Genomic DNA, 13,172 nt, shown 5'->3' with positions numbered 1-13,172 from the left:
ACTATCGTCTTTAAAAATGCAGTGGCACCCTGCACGCCAGATGGCGTGCAGTAATCAAAGTTGCGTATCGCTTTGATTACTGCTGGGTGAAGCCACTGAACATTTCACGGTGTAACCATGATTGCTTCAGGAGCTTCGCCCAAGCTCTTCATCAATCACCCGTGGACATGCTGTAATATTTTTCCTATTCCGCGCGATAGTGGTTACGGACACCGGCGGCGGCGGACAATTACCCCACTGCCGTTGTAACCTGTTAACAGCTTTCGCTGTAAAACGGAATATGACAATGGGAATACAAGTACATCGCATTTGTTAACGTTGAGCGACAGAAACTCTCTGTCAAGCCATACCTCAAGCTGAGTCATATAAGACTAAAAAATTTGGTACAAAGTATTCATATCTCAGGATGGCGAGAAAAATGCGATAACGTCGGCATAGACATAAAAGTAAACATATCGATGAACCGGCATAGACAATAATCAATTAATAAATAAAAGTGGGCGGAACACGATGCTGGCGGAACACCTCTTGTTTGCTTATATGAGCCAGATGTAACTCCCTCTTGAAAACAAAAGAATTGTCCCTCGGAGAGGAACTCCTGTAGCCAGGATACAATGTAGTTTCGGACATCACAGCTCACTAATCTAGCAATCGATATACCGTGTTCAGCACTATCATAGACTGTTTTTTGTGGGTATTTTACATAAAATCGCACATACCCACTACAGAACAGTCTTCTTTCACTCATCGACTGGCTCATTAAAGTGGACGACGGTGAAAAAATTCACAGCATATCCACGGGTGAATGATGAAGCTTGGGCGAAGCTCCTGAAGCAATCATGGTTACACCGTGAAATATTCAGTGGTTTCGCCCAGCAGTAACCAAAGCGATAGCCCAGTACATCATCAAAGACGTGACAAACACTATATATATTTATACAAGAAATTTTATTAATCGTAAGTGATAGCTAGACGGGGCTTCCGTTCCCCCTTCATTATAACGGCTTTACGGTCGGTGAAGTGATGGATCGGTGATGGGTCGTAGTGGGATGTTTCCAAAGACGAAGTAGTGGGCAGTTTGCAAAAGTGGCTTCCGTTCCCCCTTCATTATAACGGCTTTATGGTCGGTGAAGTGATGGATCGGTGATGGGTCGTAGTGGGATGTTTCCAAAGACGAAGTAGTGGGCAGTTTGCAAAAGTGGCTTCCGTTCCCCCTTCATTATAACGGCTTTACGGTCGGTGAAGTGATGGATCGGTGATGGGTCGTAGTGGGATGTTTGCAAAGCCGAAGTAGTGGGCAGTTTGCAAAAGTGGCTTCCGTTCCCCCTTCATTATAACGGTTTTATGGTCGGTGAATTAATGGATCGGTGATGAATCGTAGTGGGATGTTTGCAAAGACGAAGTAGTGGGCAGTTTGCAAAGGATCGGTGATGGGCCGGTTACGCCTTACGCCGGACGCGTGACAAGGTTAGACTAAGAGGAGCTTCGCCCCTAAAAGTTAGTGGAGGGTGTGTGTGTGTTCATTGAAACTATGGAAGTCCACGAACAAAACCTTACCTAAAGCCTACCCAATTGAGCCAAAATTCCTCAAACGTTTAGGGTCGCCAAAAGTATTTTTTATTTTTTTATATTTTCGTTTACGGCACATAGAAATATAAGTGCGTGCTGGGAAGTCACAGGTTGGAAAGGCCGAGGGAGGCCTTTGACCCTGTGTAGTTAGGCAAGTGGCAGTATCCCGTCGGCAAGAACATACAGGGTGCTTTTGCTCTGTTATAAAAATCGTATGGCAAGAAGGCTTCTGTCGATTTAGCACACGAATTCTACGTCATGTCGGAAATGCTTTCCGTACCTAAAATGACACTGTCAAGATAAATTAACAAAAACTCGGTAATTAACTTTATAATTATTGACTTTAAGCCAGCTGTTCATATTTGAAAGTGGTAGTGCATGATAATTTATGCAACACTCATTTTTCTAGATATCGCGAAAGGTGCGCGTAATGCGAGATATTCTTCATCGAATTGTAAGGGCGATATCAAAACTGATCGCGCCCAGCGCGCACGACACGCTACCACGGAGTTAATAAATAATAATTGTTGGGGTTTAACTTCCCAAAACCACGATTTGGTTATCAGGGTCGCCATAGTGCAGGGCTCCGGAAATTTAGACCACATGGGGTTGTTTAACGTGCACACGGGCCTCGAGCACATTCGCCTCCGCTGAAAATGCGGCCGCCGCGACCGGGACTCGGTCCCCCGACCTTCGGGTCAGCAGTAGTGATGGAGGACTATCGATACTGTCCATAGCTAAGTCACTATCGAACTATGTCTGAGCTCTCCACGGACTAAGAATGTCAACACTCTTTATGGCAGTTGCCTTAGATGACTTACAGGGTTGCCACTGAATTTCGAGTAAATGTCGCCAAACGACGAGCAAAAAGTCGCCAAAAGTCGCCATTTTTTTTACAAATATCGCCAAAAAAGTAGCCATTCTAGATATGTGCGGTATACCCAGTAATAAAAATTTCCATTCACGTATAGCCCCGTAGAACACAGTACCATCCAAGACCCTTCAATTATATTGACGCTTCTCGATGCCGTCGTATCGCCCGTTTCACCATGGGAGTGCATGGTGCTGCTTCTCCGACTAGCCGCAAGATGTGCGTGGTGGCGCAAGGGTGAATGAACGAAACGCTCATGATATCCTTCCATCCCCGTCCTCTCGTTTCAAAGCTAAAAGTGTGGTATAAACCTTGGGCGAAAGCCGTGAAAGCATTATTTGTAGACAGCTTTACGTACCCTTATATGAATTAAAAGGATTAAACGGTTTATTGAAGGTAACACGGCAGAATTCTTACAGGAACCGATCATTAGTGAGTCTTACACCTTTTCAGTGTGAACTAATATGATACCGGACATCACCGACCCTATCTTATAGTTACCTATATCTACACACGTCAATTCGATGCGTTATTGCTGTATAACAATGTAAAATGTTATATAGCAATTGTTTTTATTGCACACGCTCACCGAGAACAGTAAAAAATGCCTCAATAAATAATTTTTATTGGAGAAAGAGCCGCGCATCCGCCTCTCTTCGCTATTCCAAAACAGTCTTTGCGAGCTCAACTGGGGGTACTGCAACAGTGAATAAGTCGCCGAGCTATTCACAGCAGTTGGAGCTTTGGCGGAAGAAATGGTCGGAACACGCGGCCAACCCGTCGTCTTGCCCCTTCAGATGCGAAACTTCAGATAAGCTTAAAGCACCTAAAGCCATAAACCCCTAGTCAATCACTGCCCCCTCGTGGTTTGCAAGGCAGTCCGCTGACTTACATTTTGCTAGAATGTCGCTGGGGGACGTTCCAGTACCTCCTGCATCTAGATGGCATACCGAACTAAGGATCCCACTCACTGATCTTATTTTCACAGAACATCAAATAAACGTTTTATTATCTATCTAGATAAATCGAGGAGGTAAACACGAGTTACAGGACGGACATACCGAATGACGCGTAATGTGCACATTCTACTCGTGGCTCTAAAACCAAAAAAAAAACATACTGAGAATGTTGCCGCTCATTCGTTGGGAAGACACTGAGCTTAGGATTCAAAACTCGGTGGAGACCTAAGCCGAAAATCGTCAAACATTCGCCATGTCGCCATTCGTAATTTTAGGTCGCCACGGGCCTCTCAAATTCGCCAATTTGGCGAAAAGTAGCCACCATTGGCAACCCTGATGATTTAGGCAATGTGCGGGCACTCACTCGGCTACATTTTCGCACGATAAGCCGTGCAAACAAACTTAACTGCCTGGCATACAGAGCTGAAGAGATTACTTGGCATCCTCTTTGCAAGTGTTCTGAATTGAAGTGGCAATGACAGGGTGTTCACCAATGTTAACATGAACTCATAACGGAAGCTGCGCTGTTCTTTTCAAGCTTTAGGCAGGAAATTGTGCAAGTTGTATGGGGTTTATGGTAAAGTATAAGTAAAAGAAACGAACACGCGCACCCCCCACCACCCCCCCCCCCTAAAAAAAAAGAAACGAGCAACACTAATGCTGTAACGATAGCTTTGCTCAATGTAAGCACAGGAAAAAAATTCCCGAAGATTAGGACGCTCCTTAATGCGAAATGTGATGGCAGCTGTACGCGTGTTTTATTTTGGCGATCTATTGAGGCGAATAATTTCAAACGGACACGTCTGTACGTGCAGGCACGGATGACTCTTCATTCCTTGTTTGAATTTTGTAAAATTTTAAATTCTTTGTTGTTCGTCATGCTTTGTCTTATGTTTTTAAATTTTTTTATTTATTATATGTATTTTCTTGTTCGCCGGCGCGAACTGCACAGAGAACGCTCTATAATAGTGTTGTATTTTATTAAGTCAATTATAATTTTTGTCGTTTACTTTTCTTGTCGTCTGTTTGGGCAACGAATGTTCGAGTTTAATCTAGCCGGCCTCAGCAAATGAAAAAGGGTGTCACGTGACTCAAGGCACGAGAGCCAGAAGATCTTTCGCTGCGCTCGTTTGATTGTTCACGGCGAGGGCAAAAGCAACGACGCTCAACGCAGGAACAGGCGCCTGAGAGCTTCGCTCTAGAAAGAATAAACAAAAACAATATGGCGCAAAAAAGCAGCAAAACAATATATAGCAAGGGTTGCCCTGTAGCCTTGTAGGTTAGACATATTCTTGGCCTTTATCGCCGACACTTGTGATGGCAGGAACAAGGAGGAGGAAGACACATAATACCTAAATTAACGATATAGAGGACTCCTGTCGTGCTCATTTTTCCCATTGTTGATCTGTGGTGATAAACTCCTATAATATCGTTTCCAACAATGCGCGAAGCTGAGTGACGTAATTGACGACATTCTAGCGCATAACCCAATCCCAAACTGTTTCAAAAGACTGTTTCGAGTAGCTTCGACCAAATGCAGAGTGAGACAGTTATGCCGTTTTCTTACGCGAAACATACGCGCATTGGGGCCTCAATTCGTCTTGCAGAACTGCGTGCTACATGTACGAGGGTTGTCCGTATAATAAGGTTCCCAAGGAGCTGCAGTCGCGAGGAACGCAGCTGCGCGGCACTCGGCGTCTCTGTCGTGTAGCTTAGTTCCCCGTCTCCCAGTCCCTGCCCCGCCGAACTGTCTGCGGCGCTCAGTCCTGGCTTGGCAGCATAGAGATGGAGCTCCCACTCGTTTATCCCGCTAGGTGCGAATTACGCTCTGTGATTCGCTTTTTGTGTGCGAAAAAAAAAAAAAACACTGCGCCGGTGGACATTCATTCCCTACTGTGTGAGATCCACGGATGAAAGTGTATGAGCGTTCAATACGTGCGCAAATGGTGCAGAAAATTCAAAGACGGACGGACAAGCATCTATGACGTACTGCGTTCTGGGCCGCCATCGGTTTCGGACGAAACCATTGCGAAAGTGGGAGCAACTGCTGAAAGATTGAACGGCGACGGTTCGGAAGCTCTGCGAGATGATTGCTAATGTCAACGAGACCTGCATTTACAAAATTTTCAGGCCAGTTAGGTTATGCCAAGGTTTGGGCAAGGTCAGTCCCGAGAAGGCCATCTTCGTGGCGCGGCGGTAGATTTCTACGATGCAGGCATAAATAAGATGGCACACCGCATGCAAAAATGCATTGATCTCCACGGCAATTATGTGAAAAAATAGGGAAAAGACTAAGCTTTTGAAAAGACTAAGTTTTTCAATGCGAATAAGCCAATGCGAATAAGCATGTTGCTTATTGTGAAAAATTACTGGGAACCCTGCTTTACGGATAAGCCTTGTATAAACAAAGTAGTGATAATGTCGATTGGCTGTGTTGAAATGGTATGTATCTGGATTATGCCAGAATGTAACGAATGCTCTTAATCAACACTGAAGAACAGGTGCTCCATCATATATCCAATCCTCCTATATGTATTTTACTTTACTATCCCCGTTTAAATGTATATCTATATAAAGAAGGGAAATCTTGGCTAGTTGGTTATCGTTAATTTTCGATCAGCTTGCAGCGCAATAAAAAGACCAGGACGCAGAACAAGGATGTGACGACACGAGCGCTAAGTCTCAACCAAAGTTTATTGGAAGGAAGGGCACGAGTCTTATTTTGTATGTATGTTTTTTTTTTTTGAAGCACGGAGGTGCTCCACGTGCCCTGAGTAATTGGGTTATCACCTCGATGACTCTGACGCACACGCGCAGTTGCTCGGTCGATAGCCGGTTGGCCTCTATATGTATTTGTTCGTGCCCTTCCTTCCAATAAATTTTAGTTGAGAGTCAGCGCTCGTGTCGTTAGATCCTTGGTCTGCGTCTTCGTTTTTTTATTCTGTTGTAAGCTGATCGAAAATATATATCTATGTCTTATTCGTACTTGTTTTGTGGGTGACAACGTACACGCATTTTCAGTTCTAATGAGCATCAGATTTCGTGATTATAACTTGAGTTAGCCTTCATAAGATACGGCATCCATCACATGCCATTATTTTGGATTGCCACTCTTCGATGATAATGTCTGTAACGGAATGCGTTCACCGAAGCACGTCTGCAAGCGGCTCTGACATGTATGTTGTATCAATGTCCTTTATGCAGGTGCGTGTGCAATGTCATCGTTCTTCGCACTCGCTGGCTGGCGTTCTCTGGGATTCCTGTTCGTCTCTATACAAGAGACATTCCAGGTCAACAGGACCGAAGGCTCGTGGCCAATAGTAGTGCTAAGTGCTCTAGGTTACCTAATAGGTGAGAACAAACCACCGTGCAACCAAGCAGTTTTATTCCTGGAAACATTACATTTATTTGTGAGATTGTGTAAAAGTGAGTGCCAAAGCTTGAAATGCGCACTGCTCGCTTCCGTATCGGCGCTTTAAAAAAATGAGCAAGTGCTAACGTTAGAGCGGAGGGCAACCTCAGCACATATTAAGGCAAACAGGCTTTCTTGCTTTCGTTATGCTGCAATTGGCAGAATTATGTCGGGAATGTGTTGGCAGTAGGAGTTAGTACTTGCTTGACCTTGTCGCTCGAGAAAAACAGGAATAGTTAGGCAACGTGAAGCCCGAAACCTAGTTTGTTGGCCGGCATGCATTCTCATATATGCATTTGCCAGAAACCTTATCAATAAAAGTTTACGAGAACACGAAATGTGTGCAGTGTCGAAGCAGCCGAGCACAGTGACAAAAAGTGCGAGAAAAACGTGTACCTGCAATTTTTTCTCTTTATAGGCATCATTACAGGACCACTGGCTCACAGTTTCTACGCTCGTCCTGTGATCATTGCGGGAGCTGCTATTTCAAGCATTGGCTTAATGTTGAGTTTTTTTGCCACAAGTATTGGTTTCCTGACATTTTCCCTGGGTGCAATACACGGTAAGGCGCATTTGTTAGCATCTAATGATAGGCCAAAAGGATGTGGCACCTACTAAAGATCTGCAATAAGATGTTAACTTGGGCTGATTGGTGCACACTAGAAGAATTTGGTAACAGAGCACGGAACGGGACAAAGAGACTGACGCGTGTCTCAATGAGTTTACTCCGTTCTTTGAATTGTTACCAATTCTTCCAGTCTAAAGATCGTGTTCTTAAGCTCCACCACGGTGACCCGGAGGCGATTATATTTTTTATTGCTGTGTCTACGAGGTCATATTTTCGTATGTAACATTAGCGAAGCCACGCGTATGCACAACTGAGCGTCTCATAATAGTTCTCGCTAGTGAAATGTAGTTTTTATATCAACCGGCGCTTTAGGCACATGACTTTTTTTCCAGCTATTCAATAAAGCTGACATTTCTCAAAATTGCACACAAATGCAGAGTGCAGATCTTCCAACAAACCAGGCGATGGGAAATCTGTAGAATAAAAAGCTTGAAAAAGCCCTCTCCTTCTGTCAATTTGAAGAGATCATCAAAGTAACATGTTCAGAATATGCTTTACAGGTAACTCTTTGTGAAAACAATCGATTTTAACCAGCACAAATAAAATAGATACATAAGCACAGATAGAACTACACACAAGAAAATAACTTTTCACTGACATCATCATAATCATTCGCCTAACTTCTATACACTACAGGATAAATGCCTCACCTAATGGTTTTGGACCCAACCCGTCCTGTGCGAGCTATTACCATTGTATGATTTCAAATTTTAGAATTTCGTCGCTCCACCTGACATTTTGCCATATCCAAACGCGCTTCCGATCTATTGATGTCGATTCCAACGATATAACTGCCCATTGGTTATCTGTCCTCCTCATGACGTGTCCTCGCCTGGTTTATCTTTAGATGCGAAGCATGTTATGGCCGAGTTCAATCCGGTGGTGGTGGTGTGCGGCGTTCCCACCCTTACTGCGCATGTGCATCCTCCTCCACCTCCTCTCCTCTCCTACGCCCCCTCCATCTCACGCGCCGCATTCTCTCCTGCGCAACGCCACGATGAGCGCCAGCGCGCACGCGTCCCCTCCCTCTCTCTGCCATCCTACGCTCCCCCTCCCTCTCGCGCGCCTGTCGACCGCGTTGCCCGCTCGCCCTGTGAGAATTAACGGCCAGGCTAGAGGGAAGACACGACGCACGTAGTGTTCTTCGCGTACCGCGACGCGACGTCGGTAGCATGCCCGAAGTCGGTAGCATGCCCAACGAACGCCAGCGGAACGCGATCATGCAAATGCTCCGGCTTCGCACCGCCTCATGGTCCCCTTTAGCGGGAGATGGTGTAATTTTTCGGAGGGAGTTCAACCATACTTTATGTACTAGTCATCGTGCGTGGGTTTTTTTGTGTGCGTGTATATATGCAGATGCAAAACTGAAATGTTTCGAAACGGGGGGGAGGAGCGATTGAATACCCCCCCCCCCCCCGCCTGTCTACGCCAGTGGTTCACTGCCAGGGGAGAAATTGGCTCTACGCGATTCGACCCGGCCAATAGGAGGAATCTCTCCCTTTTGCTCTGTTAGCGATCTGGCTATCTGCTCCTGCTCTGCCCTTCTCAGCCAAGCCGAAAAGACACCCACGGGTGTGTTGATTCGACAGTGGACACTTGAATTACCGTGCAGAACACGGGAGAGACCGTGTTCTGCTAACCGTGCGGGACAAAGCACAATTGTGCACGGCTATGTTCAACTGTTGGCGCCCTTGAGCCATCCTAATAAAATTTTTCTCTCAATATATATTGTAATACCGAAAATGCCTGTTTCATTTTTTTGTTTTTTACACACTCCGCGGTATTCGTGTCTCTTGGGGTTAGGCCTGTCTCTTCTCTTGGCGTTGCACAATGGCAGTTGCTTTGCCTCTTCTCGACTTTGGCATTACGCAGGGTTCTGCCCCTTATGTTGGAACAGCCAAAGTACAATGGTTGTACACTTTCAGGTTTAGTGACACTGTACCGGTAAAGAGTTGACAATTTCTACCGTATGCATACTATCACATGCTTGTTATTCGGTGAATTTCCTGTACTCGAATAGGTTAATCTGTTATTGCATGGCCTGATAGGGTCCGGTACAACAGTGATTGAAACAGCTATCACCAACTCTCGCTCTGTCGCAGGGCCAACTAACAAATTTTGGTTTTTACACATTCATCCTTCACCCAATTTTGAAGCCTTCTGAATTGATTCCTTCAGTCATTTTGAAAATGTGTCGCTGTAATTCATGGAGATCGCGATCTGGTCTGTAAACCGTTAATTCCTGACATATGTTCGTTAATCATTATACCTATCCCTTACCAATCTAGTCGTTTGAATACTTCTATACAAGCAGTGACTAGCACTAGAGTGATTGTGTCTCCTTGAGAAACCCATTTCTAGTTCGGGATTTTCCTACTTTTTCGGAACAGGAGTAGAAAAGCTGTGAAATCTCTTTACACCGGGTGTTCAAAGTTAAGCTTTCTGAATTTGTTAATATTCAGCACTGAAAGGAACGTGAAAACCACATTTTTAGATAAGTTATGTATCAAGGGGGACACAAAGTGAGACAACAATGATCGCTGTCAGCCGTCCAATTAGCAGAGATTGAATAATGAACTTTTTAATGAGTGCAGCAGGCGGGCATGTTTGTATAGAAAAGTTAGAGGCAGTCGCGTTCTACACATTTCCACTTGAAAGAATTCTAGCATGTCTGTAATTCGAGATAACCCGCTGCAAAGTTTAATTGTGGTTTGCATGATTACGCATTTCAGCTGCTTCAATTAATTCTCTAGTTCTTTCTTCTTTGTGTCTGGCAATGACAGCTGTCTCGAGAAACTTCGGTGCGCGGCCTCAATTCCTACAATTGACACCAAGGTGCCCCTGATAGCTTTTTGTGCGTTATACTCGTACAAAAATTTTTTGTTCGCTGGTAAAATTTGTCATAAACATGAACCAACTCGCCCAAGCAGCAGTTTTAGAAAGACAGGTACTAGCTGACTGCTTCGCATGAAAGCAATTCCCACAATGCGTGGGATCTCCCAATCTTTTTTTCTGAGTAACATTTATAACTGATGCGTCGCATGGTTAGACGAACATTCACTAAATGTGTGTATTTGAGTGAGCCTTCTGTTTATGCGTAATCATGTCACCCAACAAAAATATCTATACATTTGCAGCCATTGGAACGGGCATGGTGTTCATAGTAGCTCCTATCATCATCAGCGAGCACTTCGTGAAGAACACGGGCCTCGCGATGGGCATCAACTACGCCGGCATCACCGCAGCCCTTTTTGTGTTCCCAAAGCTGCTCGAATACCTTGTGGCTGGATATGGACTGCATGGCGCTCTTCTTATATGTGGTGCCATCACTATGAATGGACTAGCGTTTAGCTTACTCACCCGCAGGCCAGGTTGCCGGACTGTTGCCGTCGATGAGTCTCAAGTTTTTGCTCATGTTCCTCCGAAAAAAATTGAAAACGAAAGGAACAACAAGCTATCCGACGCATTCACAGTGTTCAAGAGCCCGATGTTTTATCTTATAATGTACAGTTTCAACGCTTACTGCATGTCGTATGACTTGTACATGTCTTTGTTTGTTGACTTTGCCTGTGATAGAGGAGTAACGGTGTCGACTGCTCTTACCGTAATGGCTGCTGGAGCTGTCTCCGAGGGTGTTGGGAGGTTCTTGCTACCGATCGCCGTCGACCGGAGTTTGTTAAAGAACAATGTCGCTCTTACGTTCACACTGAGTGCGGAGGCCGTGGCGTTCTTTCTGCTTCCTTTCCTACGCAACAACGGACCCATCTTCGCCGTGGCCGTTGCGATTGGCTTCATCATCGGCACTGCTATAGTTCTCTTCCCGGTGACCCTGGTGCACTACTTCGGCCATGAGAAGATGTCGGTAGCTTTCGGCATCATCGTCGCATCGGCCGGATTGCAATCATTTGTACGGCCGTTATTGATAAGTATGTCTTATTTGTGCACTTCCTCTAAGGTATCTCACACGCAAGCTATTGCGTTCCTTTCACCGATTTAAAAATTAGGCATCGAATAGCTTGCTCTTAGCGGCTGATTTTGAAGTTAGCATCTCTTAAATAAATATATCAGTGGATTTCATCCACTCCGGTAATTGATATTAATTCAGTTAAATTTTAATGCTTGGGGCCAACGCTATAGAGTCGGTGCTGGAGGCTCCATTGAATAATCAATGCAAGATGTCAAACAATATTTTTTTTATATTTTGCCATAAACGCTGTGCTCATTAAGCGGCCACATGAAGGTCAACTTCTATTTGGCGATATTTTCACTGCGGGCGGCTCGCTCAACGAAAACATGTGCGGACACATCACCACGGGCACTGCCTGCCGAAAGCAAGCACTAACACACACGTTTTAAAGGAAACAGAACTGTAACGAAGACATTCAAAACATGCTTGTGTGTAGATCAACTGCTACAACTTGTGAAATGCAGATGGTATTTTATCGTGGAGTCTGACTTGAATAGTTCTAAGAAATAGTGTTATAGGTTTGTCATACAATCTCTAATTTCAATCTAATCCTTGTGCATTTTATCCAGCGCAGACGTTTCATTGCCTCGTTCGGCATCAGCTCCACTCCGATAGTCTGATGGCTGATGGTTGATTACGCTTGATTGTTGCAGGTCTTGAAGCGGCCATGTGTTTTAGAGAAAACTTACATCTATTAGCGACTCCATAGTAGTCTGCATATTGTTTTATCCTTAGCGAAGCAGTGCTTACCTTAGGTGAAAGTAGTTTTTATTTCCCGTAATGCATGTCAATACTCACGTCTAAATATGCGTGATTTAGCTAAAGCAGAAGATTCTTTCACAGCCATGATCTTAAATTTATTGCGTTTCAAAGCACATAGATCTTCTATCAGCAATATAAATTGTGGAGTTCTACGCGTTACAATTCCACAACATTTTCCTTCATATAGTTATGAGGCCTCCCAGTTGAATATGACGATTTTTTTGGGTACTTTGTCGTCCACTTAAAACTGAGTAAACGGACTTTTTGGCATTTCACCTAGTCGAGATGTGGCTGTCCTTGTCCTTAATAGGAGCAACGTCCTGGTGCTAGGCGCTATCTATAACAGAGTCGACATATCTTTGTTTTGCAGGCCACTTCAGGGACAACGGGGGCGCTTACGACTGGCTCTTCGTAATCTGTGGAGTTGTCAACGTGGTTGCGGCCGCTCTTTGGATTGTAGTTTTGGCACTGGAGAGAAGTAGGAAAAAGATCCTTGTTCTTGTTGAAAAAAAATCCAACAGGCGCCATTGATGCTACAAATTACACCAAATAAAGCAACTAGAACACCTAATGCGATATAACGAACGGCGCTATTTATATGGAGCATCACAAATCTTTGACTTCGTACAAGGAGTGTGAAAATATACGAAAATTTTGAATAAATAATCGAACAGTGTTCTACTCGATTCGGTGCTCGAATCGAATAGTGCATATTCGAAATACCGAATATTTTTTCGGATAATCAGCAACGACAAAAAAATGGTTGAAAGAACGAGACAGTGGAACAGCGTGAGGTAACTTTGCATCATCGAATTACTAAGGTGCACGCAACCATGTACTTACGCGACTATCGACGCTATAGCGATCACTGGATGAAGACGTTTTTGCTTAGAACTCCAGTGTCGCCGAAGTGACAATGTCATTAATCCACTGTCTTCAACATGGCATTCATGATGACGTTAACCCATGAAAATTAGGTAGTACTTATATATATGTTTTATTTA

General features: G+C 44.4%; 1 protein-coding gene across 1 annotated transcript in view; it reads left to right on the top strand.

Annotated features, from left to right (window-relative positions):
• LOC119390738 (monocarboxylate transporter 2) overlaps positions 1-12,768 on the top strand; it is a 37,751-nt gene extending 24,983 nt beyond the window's left edge. Inside the window, exons 3-6 of the mRNA XM_037658428.2 lie at positions 6,604-6,750; positions 7,230-7,373; positions 10,577-11,365; positions 12,539-12,768. Of these exons, the coding sequence (XP_037514356.1) occupies positions 6,604-6,750; positions 7,230-7,373; positions 10,577-11,365; positions 12,539-12,699 (1,241 nt within the window). The 3' untranslated portion in view covers positions 12,700-12,768. The remainder of the gene's footprint in view (positions 1-6,603; positions 6,751-7,229; positions 7,374-10,576; positions 11,366-12,538) is intronic.
• Positions 12,769-13,172: the final 404 nt, after the last annotated feature.

This window comes from Rhipicephalus sanguineus, chromosome 4 (genome assembly GCF_013339695.2).
Source record: "Rhipicephalus sanguineus isolate Rsan-2018 chromosome 4, BIME_Rsan_1.4, whole genome shotgun sequence".
NCBI lineage: Eukaryota > Metazoa > Arthropoda > Arachnida > Ixodida > Ixodidae > Rhipicephalus > Rhipicephalus sanguineus.
The sequence above is the reverse complement of the archived record's forward strand: the minus strand, read 5'-3'. Positions and strand labels throughout refer to the sequence as shown.